General features: G+C 49.6%; 8 protein-coding genes across 8 annotated transcripts; 4 read left to right on the forward strand and 4 right to left on the reverse strand.

Annotated features, from left to right (window-relative positions):
• Window positions 1–287: 287 nt before the first annotated feature.
• Window positions 288–2087, forward strand: GIQ15_03327 (uncharacterized protein; the record flags this gene model as incomplete). Its single annotated transcript, XM_033550744.1, has 4 exons — window positions 288–347; window positions 430–490; window positions 588–729; window positions 785–2087. The coding sequence occupies 4 exons, from the start codon at window positions 288–290 to the stop codon at window positions 2085–2087; spliced, it is 1566 nt and encodes a 521-aa protein (XP_033407905.1).
• A 74-nt stretch (window positions 2088–2161) lies between these two features.
• Window positions 2162–2920, reverse strand: GIQ15_03328 (uncharacterized protein; the record flags this gene model as incomplete). Its single annotated transcript, XM_033550745.1, has 2 exons — window positions 2162–2456; window positions 2523–2920. 2 exons carry the CDS (start codon window positions 2918–2920, stop codon window positions 2162–2164), a joined length of 693 nt encoding a protein of 230 aa, XP_033407906.1.
• Window positions 2921–3358: 438 nt separating this feature from the next.
• On the reverse strand, window positions 3359–4676 carry GIQ15_03329 (CMGC/CDK/CDK5 protein kinase; the record flags this gene model as incomplete). The annotated part of the gene is made up of 3 exons (XM_033550746.1): window positions 3359–4300; window positions 4365–4388; window positions 4452–4676. 3 exons carry the CDS (start codon window positions 4674–4676, stop codon window positions 3359–3361), a joined length of 1191 nt encoding a protein of 396 aa, XP_033407907.1.
• A 367-nt stretch (window positions 4677–5043) lies between these two features.
• Window positions 5044–7979, reverse strand: GIQ15_03330 (silencing information regulator; the record flags this gene model as incomplete). Its single annotated transcript, XM_033550747.1, has 4 exons — window positions 5044–6219; window positions 6349–6365; window positions 6609–7865; window positions 7916–7979. The coding sequence occupies 4 exons, from the start codon at window positions 7977–7979 to the stop codon at window positions 5044–5046; spliced, it is 2514 nt and encodes an 837-aa protein (XP_033407908.1).
• A 642-nt stretch (window positions 7980–8621) lies between these two features.
• On the forward strand, window positions 8622–9876 carry GIQ15_03331 (mitochondrial metal transporter; the record flags this gene model as incomplete). Its single annotated transcript, XM_033550748.1, has 2 exons — window positions 8622–9186; window positions 9248–9876. 2 exons carry the CDS (start codon window positions 8622–8624, stop codon window positions 9874–9876), a joined length of 1194 nt encoding a protein of 397 aa, XP_033407909.1.
• Window positions 9877–10598: 722 nt separating this feature from the next.
• GIQ15_03332 (uncharacterized protein) lies at window positions 10599–12385 on the forward strand (the record flags this gene model as incomplete). The annotated part of the gene is made up of 3 exons (XM_033550749.1): window positions 10599–11088; window positions 11159–11196; window positions 11273–12385. The coding sequence occupies 3 exons, from the start codon at window positions 10599–10601 to the stop codon at window positions 12383–12385; spliced, it is 1641 nt and encodes a 546-aa protein (XP_033407910.1).
• Window positions 12386–13020: 635 nt separating this feature from the next.
• GIQ15_03333 (exportin-T) lies at window positions 13021–16371 on the forward strand (the record flags this gene model as incomplete). Its single annotated transcript, XM_033550750.1, has 4 exons — window positions 13021–13032; window positions 13186–14761; window positions 14823–15845; window positions 15908–16371. The coding sequence occupies 4 exons, from the start codon at window positions 13021–13023 to the stop codon at window positions 16369–16371; spliced, it is 3075 nt and encodes a 1024-aa protein (XP_033407911.1).
• A 966-nt stretch (window positions 16372–17337) lies between these two features.
• On the reverse strand, window positions 17338–19455 carry GIQ15_03334 (uncharacterized protein; the record flags this gene model as incomplete). Its single annotated transcript, XM_033550751.1, has 4 exons — window positions 17338–18248; window positions 18300–18680; window positions 18742–19018; window positions 19408–19455. The coding sequence occupies 4 exons, from the start codon at window positions 19453–19455 to the stop codon at window positions 17338–17340; spliced, it is 1617 nt and encodes a 538-aa protein (XP_033407912.1).
• Between the last annotated feature and the right edge of the window lie 353 nt (window positions 19456–19808).

The raw sequence follows: 19808 nt of genomic DNA on the forward strand, positions 1-19808 counted from the left end.
GCAAGCCGTCACCTTGCCACGTGGAAACAGGCACCAGGTCGGGGAGCGCTGAAGTAACAAAGCCATGAAACCATCTTCCCCATGAGCTATTCCATACGTAGCCAGTAGTCGATGGCCGTGAATTGTTAGATGTTAGATGTTACAGAGTAGGTGTTGATTCTTGGTGGTCGATTTGCCTATTCGAGAACCGGTGATGTAAGCAGCTATCTCACATCTTTTTGGCCTTTTGTCCGGCTTCAAGCTTCTCCTTCACCGTCCAGCGTCAAAATAAATAATAACAAACAGCCATGCCGAAACCAAAGGCGCTCCTGAGGGAGACAAAGGCCAAAAAGAAACGGAAACAGGTGGTACGTACATGAAACCGGGGAGGCTTCTGTCTCAGGGCATCACCCCACCATAGTGTAAGATCGCAAGACCTCAGACTAACAGCTAGCGATCGCATCGTGGATCTGTCTCCAGGCTCCAGAATCTGCAGATGAGTTTCTAGCAGGTCAGTAACCGCGTCTGGATCTTGAGTCGCCCCCGTCGATCGTTTCGTCACTTTGCCAAACGTGGGGTAAATTCTGACTATATTCCTATTGCTATAGAAGGAGTTGATCTCGAAGAAGCCGGCGAGAAATGGCGGGCCGGAGATCCGGTCAAGTCAATGCGCTTTTTCATGAGGGCTATCGAGATGTATGATACGGGTTTACATCGGTTTCCCGCCTCATTCGACCTAGCTTATAACAAGTACGTGCTTGTATCGAGGTGATGCAATTGAATATATAGCTAACTTCCTATCTAGAGCTCGCGTACAGTACGAAATCACCCAGCATCCTAAACTGGTCACGCAGCTACCGGGACCCATCCTTGACATCCTCCGAATCGCGCTCACATCCCATCGAGAAGCCCTGAAAAAGGAACAAGATAATGCAGATATATTATTCAACACAGCACAGGTGTTGACTAGTGTAGCGGAAGCCATCACCGAAGGAAAGCGAGCGAGCGAAGAACAGACAGAAGAGGCGTTGAAATGTTTAACAGAGGCCCTGGAGCTGTTTCAGCGGTGTCTTGTGCTGCAAGAACTAAAGTTCACAGAATATGAAGAGCAGCTGCAGATGGTGAAAAATGGTGGGCCACAAGATCAGCCTCAACAAGAACAGCAGCAGGGCAGTGGTGACGGGCCTAAGATGGCATCCGGCTCCGGCTCTGGCTCAACGGAAAGTGAGGAATGGGCTGCTGTCATTGAGCCAGTCACGAAAAACACGCTTATCGATACTGCCATTGCGCAGCTGGAAGCACTAGCTACACTCTGCGGATTGCTCGCCTCGGATCCTGGAAACAGTCTCGCCTGGGTAGAAGAGTATTCATCCGAACTTCTAAGAGAGAAGATTGCCGCATACGTACAAGGCACAGATAGAGCAAACGAGGTCGCCATAGCCCGAGCAAAGTTTCTCTCCATCTTATTGGAAGTCACCTATCGAAGCGGCCGTATCGACCTCGATACCTATAAACATGAGCTTGACTCGGCGTTCAGCAACGGAGTCGACGTCTCGCAAGATCCAGCGGGCCTCTGTAACCAAGCCGAGGCGCTGGTGGGATTCAATTCAGCCATTGCAGATTTCTACCCTTCTGCTGGCGTCAATGGGTTCGAGAAGACTTTAGATCTGCGATGGCAGGCCTTGGGCGTTGCCCTGAGTCGGTTAACCGCTGCGTCGAAAATTGCTGGAGCAGAAAACCTAGCAAAGATACATATTGCGCGAGGTGACGCGGAAATGTATCGCTGGCGTCTAGGTCAACCTCCTTTCCTTTTTGGCGCGGCCAAGGATAATTCAGGGACGTTGCTGAAAAACGCCGAAACGTATTATCGCGGAGGAGCGGCCATTGCTAGGCGAGATGGATGGGCGGAAGAGGAGCGTGAAGGAACCATCAAGGAAGCCCTGGCAAAGGGGTTGGCGGGTGACCTGAGCCAGATGGGGGATTTGGCGATTAACTCCAAGGAGTATATGTTGCATGTAGCCGATGACATGGCAGAGGATGGCCTAATGTCGCATGAGGATTTGCATAAACTGATGACACAGTTGGAACCAGACGAGATTGTCTTCTAGTCTGTGACACCGCCTAATTTTGATAATCTATATCCTTGTCCATAGAATCCCTTCGAGGCGATGAAAACGAACATTCACGAAGGTCGCGAAGGCCTAATCTCTTCATCCATTTGTTCTGCTTCTTTTCGTAGTACATCGTCGGCATCGAATTCGCGCATTGACTCAACTGCACCCTCAATATCTCCAACTACAGCTTCAAGGCTAGCCAGTAGCTGCTGGATCTCTTGTTTTTGAGATTCAACCTTTGACGCAAGCTGAATATTCTTTCTCTGGACCTCTTCTGTCTGCGAATCAAGAGATGATTGCGCTTTTGCAAGAATTGGCGTCAGATGCGCCTGGTATAGCTCTTTTGCCGTGAGAGTATGGGCACTATCATTTGTGTTAGCACTCGCTATCTGTGAGAATACAAATTCGATTGACCGCGTTTATACATACGGCACACTATTAGCTCCCTCGCCATTCTCCCTCCGATGCTTAGCTTCTCCAACGAGCCTGTCAAGCTCGTTCAACCCCCTCACCACCCCTCTTTCGTGAAGGATATCATCGAACTCTGCCTTCGCGCTCTCTTCCAGCTTGGCATTCAACTGTCTCCATACCGACTCCAAGCTGCGCGGAACATGTTTCGCAGGTGTCGGGAAACAGGATGAAAAGTTTGCGTAGGAGTTCGTCCGGATCGTGTGTAGTAACGCCTGGGAGAAGACTTGCTGGAGTCGCGATGCGCGTGGGCCAGGAGTTAGCGGGACGGGCGCTGCTGGTGGCGGGGAAGGCGAGTCATCTTGGTTTCCGTCTCGACGGGCTGTGTTCGTAGGATCAGAGGCGGGTGTAGATGCCATTGTATCAATCCTTATGGACTGGGAGGAGGATGCGACGTTTGATTCCGTTTGTTTATGCTCTTGAAGGCATGAAGAGACGCGAGGTCACGTGTTTACTCGACGTCATGGTGCAGGAAGACTCGACTTTGATAGTTGATCTGTTTATTGTTTATATTACGAGATATGGATATTTAGACTGTCTTATAGCCAATTGCATTAAGCAGCACTATAACCAGAGGGTTATCAGGAAAAAACTCGACCGGAAGACGCAGGTATAATTCATTACGGCCGCAATAGGCCCCTATGCAAACGTTAAGAGATTAATGTAAAAGCAAACGTTAAGAGATTAATGTAAAAGCAAGATAACACATAAACTCGTGAACAAGGAATAGCAAATTGTTTATCCCAGTAGAAAGAACGCCGGCGCTGCAAAAAAAAATTACCTGTACACAGGTTCCTTCAATAGTTCTGCGAAACGAGCCCGGGGGCAGCGTATCCAGCAGCCATCTGTGCCTGCTGTTGCTGTTGCTGCTGCTGATGGTTATGAAGAGCTTGGTGTTGCGCCTGCTGAGCCTGCAGCTGATTCAGGTCGTTAAACCAAGGGTGTCGAAGGGCTTCTGCGGCGCTGATTCGCATCTCTGGTCGCAGCTGGAGCATTCTACTCAACAGGTCCAGACCCAGCTGGTCGATCTGGGGTAGAATCAACCGCAGGTCCTGGGTTGCGTAGACATGGAAGTTTGGCTTGTATTCTGGGAATTGGGATATTCCAGGCCACGATCGCTCGGAGGGAGTGCCCATTAAACGGAAGATCTTTTGCAGCTGATCCTCGTTCGTTGTGCCGGGGAAGAGCGGGCGGCCAGTGTACATCTCAGCCATGATGCAGCCAGCGGACCAGATGTCGATGCTGGTGTTGTATGTCCTGCTGCCCAGCAGCACGTCTGGAGCTCTGTACCAGAGCGTGACAACCTCGTTGGAGAAAGTGTTGACTGGGATACCGAACGCGCGTGCCAGACCGAAATCAGCAAGCTTCAGCTGTCCCTTGTTATTGATGAGGAGGTTCTGCGGTTTTAGATCACGGTGAAGGACTCTGTTGTCGTGGCAGAAGGCGATGCCCCGCATCAACTGGTGCATGAATGATTTGATCGTAACGTAGTCTAGCTGACCCCGATCCCCACGGACGTCCATGTACTTCTTCAGATCCTTGTCCATGTACTCGAAGACCAGCATGAGTTTGTTCTCGGTGTGAATGACGTCGTGTAGGCCAACGATGTTCTCATGCTTCAGCTCCTTCATGAGCGAGATCTCCCTTATCGCCGTGGACGGGGTACCCTCTTCAGAGTCAAGGTGTATCTCCTTTAGAGCAACCATCTCGCCGGTCTGGCGGTTTCGTCCTTTGAATACCTATAGTCATCCTGTTTAGCGCTATGTTCGAATGATAAGGAGGTGGGGGAGGTTGAGAGCGTACGGTAGCATATGTTCCTTCTCCAAGCTAAGAAGATTAGTTAGAAAGCTGGTACAAGGCACAGCCGGTGAGTATATGAAGGAAACACACCTTCTCCAGCTGCTGGAACGAGCTAGGTTGGTGTCGCTTGTCCATGATGCTGCGGGCTGAGGGGCGACGTGCTGCCTTGCGGGATGAGACGGCGGGACGAGTGTACCGCTGGCTGCCAAAGAAAGTAGCAGGAGAAACAAGCGAGGAGGCAATACTGAGATAAGAAGTTGTGTGGTTTATGAACCGGTCGTGGCTATGTGAATTGACGGAGTTGTGGCTGTCCATGAGGAGAGAGAGCGAGGAGAGATAGCTAGGTATTAAATAATCGCCCTTGTCGCTGGGAGGTTTGAAACAAGCCCATCCTACGCCCGACCTACCAAGGTTTTCCAGCAGGTAAGCAGTGTATTTTTAGCCTTCGAAGCGCCCAGCCTGCGAAAACACCAATCATGGAGGCATTCTCTGCAGGCGGTTATTCATGAGGGCGCTTGCGATTTCATTTTTGACCGTCTGGCTGTCTGACTGGCAAGGGGCGATATCTATAGGAAACGCAGGGGCGAGTCGGCGCCAATGGAAACGAGATGCAACTCCTACTGACATGCTATATATCTATATATATTTAGAACGAATATACGGAGTACAGGAAGTATAAGGGCTAAGCAAGCGCCTGGAGTCTGGCAACGACTTCAGGGATAACGGCTTCAGCAGGCTGGCTGCATCTCACGCGAGTCATCTCCCCTGAACGGACTGCGAGATCCCCGAACAATGCAGCTTCGTTGCGGAATCCGCCTACATTCAAGACTCCAATCGACATGCCTCGCGCGATTGCTCGTTCAACTAGTCTCCATGCCGAGAAGGTAGCCAAACTGGTCCCAAGGACAAGAAGCTTCCCGGCTTCATCTATCGCTTCTTCGGCAGCGACCTTCACTCCCTCGTTGACCGACTCGCCAAACATGACAACCGCCGGTTTGAGGATGCCTGCGTTCGAGGGAGAAGCCAGTGCCCCGTCCTGGTCTGCTTCAACTATCCCCCTCGACCCGTCTGGCCGTAGCGGCGGATTCTCCAGGCATCGAGGACAGGCAGGATACCGAAAGTCAGAGTAGTGTGCGTTTGTAAGATCCACATCGCCGTCCGGGTTGAGCTTCAGCCCTCGTTGGCGTTGCTGCTCGATGCTATCGGTATCCAGGGCGCCGGACTCTGTTATTCGATTAAGGAATTCCGCCCAGGGAGGATTGAGGGCAAACAACGACTCCTGGAACTCTGGACGGGGTATCTTATGGCGGCAGCTAACACAGATGACCGATCGTAGGTAGCCATGAAGCTCGACTACAGGTATATGAGGATGAGCCTTGCCGTGCAACGAATCCACGTTCTGCGTAATCACCGAACTGATGTAGCCTTTCTTCCCCAGCTCTCTAATCGATTCATGCGTGATGTTCGGCTTCGATTGACCCATTGTAGGCCATCCGATGAAGCTCCGAGCCCAGTATCGTTTCCTTGCTTCATGTTGATTCACGTACTCGTGAAAATAGATTGGTCGATAGGCAACATTTCGTCGGTATGTTCCATTCTCTCCACGGTAATCAGCCAGCCCCGATGCCACAGATATGCCTGCTCCGGTCAATAACACTGTCTGCTCATTCCGGCCCAGGTTCACGCCTCTGAGTAGCGCTGGAGGAGCAGCGGAGAGGAACGAGGCGATGGCATCGATTGCGCCGGAGAGAGTGTTGGCGGATGAAGGGAGGATAATCGGAGGCGAGAAGGGAGCCGTGAACGGGATCCTCATGCGTTGGCTCATGGGAAGAGCATGTTTGGCGATCCGGCCGGCTGTCTATAGGGATTGAGCAGTATCAGATCTGAAGGTACAGGTCTTGCTTCATGATCGGCTGTAATCGACTTCGTCATTTGCTGTGAGGCTATCCCTGCGATTACTAACGCCTCAAACTACGCCTGCCCATACCCGGAACAGATATTTAGCTATTAATAGATAGTTACGATGTACGGGAGTATTAAATAACTGAATCCTCTATTTCTAGTTCGACAAGAGAATATAAATCTACTTTGCCCCAAGTGAAACCAGCTGTTCATTGACTGTTCTGATGACAGCGGCGACTAAATCTGCATCAACAACGCCCTTTTGCCAGGAGAATCCCAAAACCAAACAGCCGTCTACGCCCGTAATAACGGAGCATGATATCGCCGACCCAAAAACATTCGCACTCTGCGTGAAGACCATCCGGCCATATCGTGGCCCCTTCTCTCCCGCCTCCAATTCCTCCTGGCTCGACTTAAACACGCCGACATTTGAGATTTCAAAGCTCTTCTCCCTCTCCTTGCCGACCTTGGGTAGGAAAAGTTCGTTCTGGTAATCGTCCACAAACTTGAGCATTGCTACCATAGAGTTCTTCCCCCTCAGGCTCAGAATCCGGTCAAGATTCTGTTTAGACCTCCTTGCTTCGTCCCAGGAGAACTCGAGACGTTCTCCATTTTTGCTGAGCTTATCTCTAGAGTACATTTCCTGGAAGTCCTGGACCCAGACGCCAATAGAGTCGTCTGTAATGTTATCGTCTGTAAGCCATCGTCTATTCGAGATTGCTCCCTCGCACCGTAGGCTGGTAAACTTCCCGGGAAGATTTGTGAACAGTGCGTTAGCCAGGAGCGTCTGCAGGGCAGCGGTTACTGTAGTCTTGTTCTCGCGACAGAGGTCCCTTAATGCAGCAGTATCCCGCTTAGAGATGACAAGATGGCGGACCTGGTTCTCAAGAGGCGTAGTGATTTTGGATCCCGTCCATAAACCAGGGTCTCGTGCGGCCTTCCAGATCTTGGTCCAGAATAAGATACTGAGGATGAAGAAGAACGAAAGCGGCATGGGATAGACCTTTTCCAGGTTCGGTAGCAGCGGTGTCTTCGGTGACGGAATGACACTCTTCACATCGGCAGATGCAGCCGAGCATGCATTGTGTAAGGCCTGGAGAAAGGTCTTATGGAATGCTTTCCCCGATGACCCGTCTCCAATAGCATGGTGCCATACATATGCAGCAGTGAATTGACGGCTGTCCCGGGGATCTGTGAGGACACACAGGCGCCAATATGGTAAGGGGGCAGCGAACGAAGCGTTATGCTGGACGTTTAGCAGCTCGTCCAGCTCTGCATCCCGCTCTGGCTCTACCTCTGATTCACCTTCACTCTCTGCAGCAGGGAAACTGCTCTTCCGCTCCTGGAACGTAACGCACCGGTCGAGATTGACCTCCGGTAGCCGTGCGAAATAGGGATCCTTTGAGTCCTCCTCTAGCGGAATGGCCGAAAGAACCGGATGTTGCCCGATGAGCGTCTCTAGGGCTTTATAGATGCAGTCCTTTAAAGGCAGAGAGCAAGTCGACGGCAGCACATATGTCACCGTCACCGCGACGTTTGTGTAGAACTTTAGAGAGTTACGTGCTGTCGAGTAACGCTCCAGCCGGCCTATATCATCCTGGTCTATTAGCCGGTAGAACTTGTCGAATAACCGGAAGCTGGCTTGATCTTACCGACTGTACGCAGTCTCTCAAGCTTGCTCAACGACTCCGACGAATCCGACGAATCCGACGCCATGTCTACCTGATGTCAAGACGTAATATATGCCTGTAGCAAGGTCGACTGACTCGCCGGGGTCCCTGGCAGGGGAAGTTTTGGCCTTTCCATGGGTGCCTTCGGTGCTTCGTATCCTCGTCCCCTTGAGACTAAAAATCTTCCGGTGCCCAGTGCTCCCCAACTAAAAAAGTGCTTATTCTGAAACTATCGAACCGTGAGCTATAGTATCCCGCGGCCGTGCTAAATATATAGTATTCTGAGGCTTTGCAGACTGGTATTTCAGCCCGGCATCGCAGGCTGGGCTGGATATTTAGCGAACGAGCCCCCCAGCTCCAGGCCATGATTCGCACGCCAGCCAGTTGCGGGTGGAAGTCCAGGTTTCGCTCAGCTCGATCTCTTTGTACCCTCTTACACCCACGGCCTCGCATATCATCTCCAACAGAGAGAGAGTACGGCGACATCCAGCAACGTGGCTTCAAGCCACCTCTTAAATACTGCTCGTCTCGCTGCTCCCGCTGTATTTCTACCCTGAACAAAGCCTCTCCGCCGAGCACCGCATATCCCTACCGGACGACCGTATCATATCGCCCCACTGCTTCGACCTGCTGCCTCCTGATACTACGACCGGCTCTCTCAGATCTTCGACCGCCCGCTGCCTTCACGATGGGCTGTCAATCCAGGTCGCATGGTCACAGCCATGGCCACGGTCACGGCCATCACCACGATACCACATACTTGACGTCCAAGAACAAGCAGGACCCGGGAGTGCGGATTACACGAATAGGCCTGTTGGCGAACCTGGCCATGGCAATTGGAAAGGGCGTGGGTGGTTACGTCTTTCACTCGCAGGCGTTGGTGGCAGATGCATATCATGCCCTAACAGATCTTGTGTCGGATTTCATGACCCTGGGGACGGTCTCTTGGTCGAACAAACCGCCCTCATCCCGTTTCCCGCTAGGATACGGCAAGGTCGAGACACTGGGAGCGCTGGGAGTGAGCGGTCTACTGCTCGTTGGAGGCGTGCTGATGGGGTTGAATGCCGCCGAAGTTATACTCACACAGTTCTTCCCGGACATTGCGCACGCTGCTTCACATCTAGGCCTGCTCGGACATGGACACTCGCATAGCCACGCCCACTTCCCAACGGATCAGGCTCTTGGGCCCAACCTCAACGCTGCCTGGCTTGCCGCAGGCTCAATTGTTGTAAAGGAATGGCTATATCATGCGAGTAAGTACCCTGTTAAAACGCCAGGTCTAGATACTCAATTGCTAACAATTCCGTCCGTTAGCTATGAAAATCGCAAAGGAGCGAAAATCCTCCGTACTCGCATCTAATGCCGTTCATCACCGTGTCGACTCCCTTACAAGTATAGTTGCGCTGTTGACCATCGGTGGTGCACACGTTTTCACCGACGCTACATGGCTGGACCCAGTTGGCGGATTGGTTATCTCGATAATGATTATCAGGGCGGGACTAGGGAATACGAAAACTACCTTGCTAGAACTAGCCGACGCGGGCGTCGAGGACAGCATGGTAGACTCGGTGCGAAAATATGCTGCCAGAGCAATTGCTGGAATCCCGGACGGGGCTGAGATTGAACTCCGGAACATCCAAGGAGTCAAGTCTGGTCCCAACTACCTGATGGAGATCGATTTGGCCGTCCCCGGATCATGGTCAGTTGCGCGCACTCGGGAGATTGAACGGGTGATCCGAGAACGCGTGGGGTCGCGTGTCCGGGGTGTTAAACGGCTGCGAGTACGGTTCACGCTCAATACAGAGAAGGAGCTAGACTTCGCTGAAGAGTTCATTGCACCTGACGTGAGTCCGCGGAGCAGTCCCGAACCAGAGGCTGAGACCAACGGAACGGCCGTATCGGGAGCACATGTCCATGAGAATGGCAATAGGAAGAGGCATTGATTTCATTTCATCCTGGAGCTACCTTGTGGGCGATGGCTGTTGGCACCCATCACGGTGCCCAGGGTTTCGGACATAGACCGCGGCCTCATAAAAGCCATGATATAGTCCACAATATCCCGGTGTCCAAGCCGAAATGGCTAGTGTTTTGCGCAGCCATGGACTCTCGGATCGCCTACGCCCTCTTAATACACCAGCGTGTATTGTAGAGAACTCTACTTCTGGACATCCCCATTCTATGCAATGGGCCATTAAAGAGCCAGTGTTGGATATACTTAGGAGACTTCTGCATATGTATTATTGCTCTCCTGTCTGTAGACCTGCTATTCAATTTAAGCTTAATGCCTAGTTACCTTTAACCTGTCCTTAGTACATTCTACGACATAAACTACGCAACTACGTAATGATAAACGAGCACCATAGGTTCACCTTACTCAATTACTTATTCAAAGGCAGGTCTCGCCAATTATTAACAAAATACATGGCTTCTCAAAGATTTGTAGTAGCGATCCCTGTATTCGTTGTCTTTACCTGTGTTGGTCGTGCATTTTAAGCTGTTCGATGATATCATCCCGCCCCACACGAATAGACGCCGAGGGGAAAGGCCACCATCAACAGATATCAAGCCCTCCGTTTATATAAACACATTGTTCTTCATTAAATATTAAGTCTCTAATTTGTATATTTAATAAGGCATCTATACTCAGAAGGTAACTGCACACAAAATGGGCTCCAGTGGTGGACCGCTATACATCGGCTTCGACCTTTCGACGCAACAACTAAAAGGCCTCGTCGTCTCATCAGACTTGAAGGTCGTCAACGTCGCTAAATTCGACTTTGACAGCGACTCAAAGGGATTTGATGTCGAGAAGGGCGTCTTGACCAATGAAGCTGAGCGGGAGGTTTTTGCGCCAGTCGCCATGTGGCTACAGGCTTTGGATGCCGTGCTTGCAGACCTGAAGCAACAGGGGCTTGATTTTAGCTTGGTGAGAGGTATTAGCGGTGCGGGGCAGCAGCATGGGAGCGTATACTGGAACGGGTCTGCAGAGAGGATATTGAGCAGCTTGGATAAGGAGAAGACGTTGGAAGACCAGCTGCAATTGGCACTATCTCATCCGCACAGCCCGAATTGGCAGGATGCTAGCACGCAGAAAGAGTGTGATGAGTTTGACGCTTTTCTTGGTAGCGAAGAGGAATTGGCGAAGGTGACGGGGAGTAAAGCACATCATGCAAGTTCTACCAGTTCAATTACTGCTTTACTGGCATAGCTAACATTTTCATCTAGAGATTTACTGGGCCCCAGATACTGAGATTTCAGCGAAAGTACCCCGATGCTTACAGAAAGACTTCCAGGATATCCTTGGTTTCTTCATTCTTAGCTTCCGTCTTCTTAGGGCAGGTTGCCCCGTTCGACATATCGGATGTATGTGGCATGAACTTGTGGGATATTCCGACCAACCAGTGGAACGAGCGTCTTCTCAAGCTATGTGCCGGTGAGGTTGGACCGGAAGAGCTCAAAAAGAAACTGGGAGACGTGCCTCACGATGGAGGACATCATCTCGGGAAAATCAGCAACTATTTCGTGGAACGATACTCCTTCCACCTAGACTGTATCATCACTCCCTCTACGGGAGACAACCCGGCAACTATCCTTGCTCTCCCATTGAGGCCACTCGATGCAATGGTATCCCTGGGGACATCGACTACATTCTTGATGTCGACTCCACAGTACAAACCTGATCCGTCAACGCACTTTTTCAACCACCCGACGACGCCGGGGTTGTATATGTTCATGCTCTGCTACAAGAACGGCGGCCTCGCCCGTGAAAAAGTGAGAGATGCGATCAACCAGAAGTCAGAAACAAAAGATCAATCGAACCCTTGGAGTAACTTTGACAGGGTGCTACTGGAAACGGCCCAAGTTGGTCAAAAGACAGACTCGGATCCGATGAAAATGGGCCTCTTCTTCCCTCGGCCGGAGATAGTACCCAACCTTCGAGCGGGGGAATGGCATTTCAATTATACACCGAGCCATGGAGAAGGCCTTACAGAGACCGATGAAGGTTGGAACCACCCGTGGGATGATGCTCGAGCAATTGTCGAGAGCCAGTTCCTCTCCCTTAGGCTACGCTCGAAGGAATTAGTCCACAGTCCATCCGAGGGGATTCCGCCACAGCCCAGACGGATATATCTGGTCGGCGGCGGCTCGCGTAACGCAGCCATTGCCAAAGTTGCAGGCGAAGTCCTCGGCGGCATTGAAGGCGTGTATAAGCTGGACGTGGGTGAAAACGCGTGTGCCTTGGGCGCGGCATACAAGGCCGTGTGGGCGTTGGAGCGGTCACCAGGCCAGACCTTTGAGGATCTAATTGGGCAGAGATGGAAAGAAGAAGAGTTTGTGGAGAAGATAGCAGACGGATACCAGCCTGCTGTGTTTGAGAAATACGGTCAAGCCGTGCATGGCTTTGAGCAGATGGAGAAGCAGATACTCAAGTCAGAAGCAGACAGGAGGTAGCTTGTATAGCAGTAGACTACTCCCCATAGCTTCGATTAGTTACTGCACACAAACAACCCAGCTAGTCCCTGATGATCTCAGTCTCGATCTTGCCTGCATGTTCATCCTGCAGCAAGGATGTTGATATTTACAGTAGAAAATAAAGGCTTAGATAAGGCAGCTTAAAGCAGCGACTCTTTCACGGGAATTTCCCTTTCAGGCCATATCTGGTTGGACTTTTATACCGCGCTCTCACCATCGCTGTGCCCTCTGCCTCTCTGGCTGCTCTCCCATTGTTAACACAGCATCCGACAGAGATATATATTCTTACCAGCCCATCGCCGAGAGACCTGGCGTCCCCTAGCCGCTGACTAGTCCACCCCACCAAAGGAGATTATATTGTTTTTGTGGGAGTTGTGTCATACTCTTGGTCCTGGTCCCGCAACGGCACACTAACTTTTGCCCACGCTGGACTGACAGGAAATATAAGCAGATTTATGAAATGAACACTCAGACTCCTTTACGACCTTCACAGCTCTGCACAGTTGGGTGACTACTTCCCTGGACTGCGTGAAAGCTAGAGATCAACTTTCAAGCCTCTTTCCGGCCGTCTGGGCAGAGCACGAGAGCCTCGGGCCTCGCTGCGAGCGGTCACGATGGAGGAGCAGGTAAACCACCAGCGTCGTTTTTTACGTCTCGTGTTTTAGGACCCTGGATAGATGCTATATGTCTGCTAGCAGCTGGTGGATAGATAGGTCCCTCCGGGGTGGCCGTCTTTCTTTGCGCAATATTGCTGACTGAACCGGTATTATCTTTGCTAGGTTGCAAATGCCATAGAAATCGCCGGAAACCCGTCGTCAGACCAGGCGCTTAAGGCGCAAGCTTTCGATTACATTAGCCAGCTTCGATCAGACCCGTCAGGATGGCAGCCCTGTCTCTCGATTTTTACAAAGTCTCCCCGGCACTCCGAGATTGTACGCCATGTAGCCCTGGAGATCGTCAACGGTGCCACACAATCGGGCCAGATGGATTTACAGAGCCTTGGATTCATCAAGGATAGTCTTATGGCTTATTTGCAGGAGATGTACGGGCCCGGATCTACAAATGAGCCAGACCAGGCGAATATCCAGAACAAAATGGCCCAGACAATCACATGCCTCTTCTCCGCCCTCTATGCCAATGGATGGGATACCTTCTTCGACGACATCCTCCGTTTAACCTACAAATCCCCAGACAACCCGGCACGAGACAATGTCTTGGGGACAGTCTTCTTTCTCCGAGTTATCAACTCCATCCATGACGAGATCGGGGATGTGCTACTTTCCCGCTCGCGGGCGGAGCAAGATAGGGCAAACACGCTGAAAGATCTTATTCGCGAGAGAGATGTACAGAAGCTAGTTGCCTCGTGGCAGGAGATCTTAGGCCAATGGCAGGATCAGGACAATGTAATCACTGCAATGGTTCTCAAAGCAATCGGAAGCTGGGTCAGCTGGATAAATATCTCTCTGGTGGTGAATCAGGGCATGCTCGACCTTTTATTCCACCAGCTTGCGAAAGCCAAGGACTTGGGTCTGAGTGGTGGAGGGGAGAGGGTCAGGGACGCCGCAATTGACGTCTTCACGGAGATTATTGGAAAGAAAATGAAGCCATCTGATAAAATCGACATGATAGTTTTCTTGAATCTGGAAAGTATCGTCTCTCAACTCTCTACAAGCCCACCGCTACATGAATACCGATTCACTTCGAAGTACGATACAGATCTCGCAGAAACAGTGGCCAAGCTTGTAAACATCACAGCTCTGGATATCGTCAAGGCGCTCGAAACAGATGGAATTGATGCTGGAACGAAAGAAAAGGCCGAGGCTCTACTCCAAGCCTTTTTGCCCCATGTCTTGCGATATTTCTCCGACGAATATGATGAGATATGCTCGACAATCGTACCATGTGTAAATGACATGCTCACCTACTTCCGGAAAGTTTCAAAGAAGAATCCCGAACTAGCGGCTCAGCAAACTCACATGCTGCTGCCAGTTCTCAAGGCTATTATCCAGAAAATGAGATATGATGAAACATCTAGCTGGGGAAGTGAGGATGACCAGACCGATGAAGCAGAATTTCAAGAACTGCGGCGAAGGCTGAATGTTCTACAACAGATAATCGCATCAACGAATGAGCAGCTCTTTATAGAAGTTGTTACTGATGTGGTCCGATCTACATTCTCTAACCTAAGACAACCTGGGGCACAGCTAGACTGGCGTGACCTTGATCTAGCTCTTCATGAGATGTTCCTCTTTGGAGAGATTGCTATGAAATCTGGGGGACTATATAACAAGCAAAAACCAAATAACCCGGCAGCTGAGCGATTGATTGAAATGATGTTAATAATGGTTGAGTCCGGTACGTGTTTAGATTTTTGTTATATTACCTTTGATTCATTGTTACTAACAATTATATCTAGATGTACGCTCTTTCAACCATCCTGCAACACAACTACAGTATATGGAAATTTGTGTGCGGTATAATGCATTTTTTGAGCACCATTCACACCTTCTTCTCGGAGTTTTGGAAGGGTTCCTTCGCCTTGCCCATCACCAGATGTTAAAGGTTAGGACCAGATCATGGTACCTATTCCATCGCCTGGTTAAGCATCTTCGAGCTTTCCTCGGGAATGTTGCGCAAACAGTTATAGAAGCTCTCGGCGATCTACTTACAATCCACGCGGAAGTACCCGGTGAAAACTCGGATGGAGATGACATGTCCTCAGAAGATATTGGAGGACCCCCGGATACTGTTTCTACCAGCCAGCTGTGGCTCTTCGAGGCCATTGGAACTATCTGTTCTACAGCAATATCTGTCGACAAACAGGTCTACTTTGCACAGTCGATCATGAACCCGATTTTCATGGATATGGAGAAGAATTTGCAGGCTGCCCGAGCAAACGATGAGCGCGCTATATTGCAAATTCATCATGATATCATGGCTCTCGGTACTCTTGCCAAGGGTTACTCCGACTGGATGCCTGGTTCCACCTCTCCTCAGACACCACCACCTGCAGAAGTGTCGGAAGCGTTTGGTCAGGTAGCGGAGGCAACATTAGTTGCTCTCGAGTCGCTAAAGTCTTCGTTCACCATCCGAACTGCGGCCCGTTTCACATTCTCTAGACTCATTGGCGTTAGAGGAGCAAGAAATCTGCCGCAACTACCCAGATGGATTGACGGCTTGCTTACCTCAACTTCCTCGAAGGACGAGATGGCATTATTCCTTCGGTTATTAGATCAAGTCATCTTCGGGTTCAAGTCCGAAATTTATTCGATCCTCGACACTTTGTGGACGCCTTTCCTACAGCGTGTATTCGCTGGCATCGCAGAGCCAATTTCTGGCACTGATGACGAAATCCAATTAGCAGAACTGAAAAGAGAATACCTTAACTTTTTGCTCATGATATTAAACAATGATCTTGGTTCTGTGATAATTAGCAGTTGTAAGTTTATGTTCTTTAATATTATACCTTGTTTATCCTTCAGCTAACATATGGGGGTACAGCGAACCAATCGATTTTCGAAACGGTCATTTCAACCATTGAGCATTTCGCCAAAGACGCCGATGACTTCCCAACTGCGAAAATGGCATTCCTTGTCCTGGCCCGAATGTCTAGCCTCTGGGGTGGCCCGGATATTGCGCCTCCTTCAAACGGCGCTGGCGTAACCCAGTCAGAACCGGCATTGCCTGGGTTTGCACAGTTCATGATAACTCGTTTCTCCCCTCTCTGTTGGGCATTGCCAATGAATTCGTCATTTAATTCGAAAGACGCCCAAGCTAAACAAGTCCTCGGTGAAGCGGCAGCCATGCAAAAAGTGATATACTCCAAGACCGGGCCCGAGTACCTCCAATGGCTTCGAGATTCCGAATTGCCCGGGATGGGCATGGGCTCAGACCTTATCAACGAATATTTAACGTCCTTAGAGCAGCTAGATGTAAAGGCTTTTCGACAGTTTTTCCAGGTATGAGAAAAGACCCTTGCTATCCCAAAAGATTTTTGCAGCATGTGCTAATAGTTGTCCCTCGTCATAATAGGCATTTATACAACGGTTGAGCGCATGATACTAGCGATATCTTCATATTTCGTCGGCCTCATTTAACATCCCATTTATCGTGTTTCTTGATCCAACAATCATCGGCGACAAGCGGTCTTAAAAAATCTTCGAAAAAAAGTTACCCTGGGTTCTTTCTTAAGAAATTTAGCATCTCAGGTGCTCGGGGTCATTATCTGCGGCCACATTTACATTTGTTCACCTTTCCTCCCTATTTATCCCTATATCTTCTCCACCATACGCTCCATTCTCCTGTCCGAACTCCCTTCCCCCTTCTTAGCTGCACTTTGACACAAAGATAGTGAAATTTCTATCAATCGGTGTAAGTGAAGCATACTGAATATCCGCCACATTTGAACTTTTTGCCTGTGCTTTGATGATCTCCTACCCCCCACCCTCCCCAATTACTGGGACGTTTACGTTACTTGCTCAACCCCTCTTCATTGTTTTATTCGTTTTTTTGCATTAAATCTACGCCTACATTAGGCTGCGAAGCGTGAGAATCAGGAATGAAATGGGGCTCTACTGGGTGGGTGTGTTAGAGTGGTGGACAAAGGTAGCAGCATATGAAATGAAAGAAACTCGACGCGGTCATGCGATTACGTATAACTCCGAAGCAATTATTGAGTGGAAATATGATGTATAAGAACTACGTGGCGCCCTGAAGGGTAGATAGAATATCAATCGAGCCGTCATAATTCACCATAGCAAAAATTTCCTGTCTTGTCTATATAAGGCTCTACGTATTTATGGTGGAGGATCTTCAAGACGAATGGACGATATGGGTTGAGTAACGCTCATGTGCACACTCAGGTAACGGCAAATTATGAAATGTAGCAAAATATATTCTGTTCATGCATCGAGTTGAAAATGTTAGCCTGACTATAACCCCGTCTTAACAACTTCACTCCCCTCGACGAACGGCCACATGCGCCGCGATTCTTCTAAAGATTTCTCGCTCGCCATCTGTTCGATGAACATGTCCAGTAGTTCCTGGTTTTGCCGGCGCTTCTTGACAATATCCATTTCAGGGGATATCCATCCATCCTCATCTGTATCCAAACACTTTCTCGCTATTTCATGGGCCTTGTGCCAATCCTCATAGTCTTCGAACTGAATGTCATGCTCTACTATCTCCTCTTTGCTAAAGGAGTAGGGGCATTCACCAGCAAAGCCTAAGCCAGACCAGCTTTGGAAAATCTCTATCATACATGCGCGAAGCGGGAGAACACCGACCTCCGAGGTTTCGCCGCAGCGCTTGAACAGTTCCCGGAAAACACGAGGAAGGTTCATTGCGTTATGAGCCGCTCTATTTTCGAGATAGTTAGAAACTTCGTATGCCTTTGCAGCCACAGCTTGCTGTTGTTCATATCTTGCTAGCTGTTGATCTTCTGCATCTAGCTCGTTGAAGTTGTCAGGTAGTTTCGGCTTCTGAAGCCCTCGGACGAAGTTTTGTGGTGGCTCTAGGAAGATAGGCCATCGCGCTTGCAGGAAAAAAGGGAGAACAGATATTGATTGCCAGTCAATGAGCGAAAGGATTTGCGACGGCTTATCAGGGGAAACGTATATGTTTCCCATGTGAAGGTCTGTATGCCAGAGGACAGGCTTTGCAGACTGTGTGAGAGTAGGGTTTGAGTCCAGTAGTCCCATAAGGCAGATAGCGCTTTCGAGCAAAGTTTTCCGCTCCGCTGGGCTTCCTTGATAGAATGTCCCTGGGTGAATTGGTGAGCTATGTAAAATACGAGAGATTTCTCGTTTTGCAATAGCAGTACCAAACGCGGCTAAGGTATTCCCTAATTCTGTATGTTAGGAAGGATACAAAATGTATGGTCAGATACACTCACAAGGCCCTAGATCGATTTTGGACTTATCCATTCCCTCACAGTCCTCGGGCACATACGACCTGTCACCTGAGCGACCCACGCAGTATGATTGTGAAGGGTCAACATCTAAATCCAGGGGTTTCCAAGCTGGTAAATTCCCACAAGAAGCCCGGAGATACAGGCTGCCATAGGCAGGGAGCTGTAGGGAAGAAAGCTCACGTTCGATCACCGTAAGCCGCTTGATGAGCTCCAGTTTATCAGACTGCGAGATCTCACCCCATATCCTGAAAAGGGGAACTCCGGCTGCTTTCTCCATGATGATATATTCCGCACCTACAGGGTTTGCGGGATCCGAGCACCACGCATATACCTCTGGGACGGGAACACTTGTATGCTGTTTCACTATGAGATGCACAGTGAGCCGATTGATGAGCAATGTGGAGGTGTAGGACGGCTTTCTTACCATATTTCAACACAGCAACCTCCGATTCAGTGGTATACACTGATGGTCCAGAATTGCGACAGGGAATTTTCGCAATGACCTCCATTCCATTTTCCTTTACTATTAAAAACGCCTTGCTGAAACCACCTTCCATCTTTTCGACCGCATTGATGGGAGAAGCTTCGCCTCCTGCAGTAGCAGCGCGAGCGCAAAGAGCGTCCAGGTTAAATTTTACATAACGTCGGTCAAATTGAAACTTTTCGTTGACGAGGAAATTTCCATTTGTATACTCAAATAGCTGTTCAGCGGTGATTAATTTCCCTTGATCAATGTTAGTGTTGAACGGAGATTCGGTGTAATACTGCCTGATCGTACGAAACACGTTAGTCAACTACGCCGTTTCATTAAATATCAGTGTCAGCTCTCCATCATCGAACAAATGCTACGCCCGGCGTTTTAACGCCTGTTTCAGCTGTAGCTGGCATCTCCGCGATGGCAAGATACATGGCCGTATGAGGAACATAAATAGGAGCTCAATATCGTGTATTTAGATGATCAGTGCTTGATAGATTGAAATCTCATAGATTGCTCCAGACCCACCTGACCAACCAAATCAATCAAATATCTCGTATCTCAGAGTTAGCCATGAAAGAAAGCGCTAAACGGGCTCCCTGGACTCATACTTACCTCGACAAGAGATGTGTAGATTCCGGTGTGTGTGTTTTCCACGAACATCTATCCTCCGTAGAAGCGAGAAGATATGATTTCGCATCTTAGAGGGAGCTCTTTTGCACTAACTTTTTGTTTAGGGTCAGCGCCTAATTATAGGCAACTAGTTAATTGCTGGAGATTATCCGCGTCTACATAGCTGTTAAATAAATATAAATAACAAATGTCCTGATTGGCTCGTTGGCTCCAGGATAAATAATAAACATTAGAGGCGCAGTGCTAGCCCGACACTCGCAGAATGTGCCAGTCAACACGCTGACTTTCATATGCACATCCTCCTATCAATTCCCCTAGGACCGTCAATACATCTTAAAATGAAATGCTCCAACAGGTGAAAGACAATATGCTCCTCAAATTCA

This window comes from Arthroderma uncinatum, assembly GCF_011692745.1.
Source record: "Arthroderma uncinatum strain CBS 119779 chromosome Unknown scaffold2, whole genome shotgun sequence".
Lineage (NCBI taxonomy): Eukaryota > Fungi > Ascomycota > Eurotiomycetes > Onygenales > Arthrodermataceae > Arthroderma > Arthroderma uncinatum.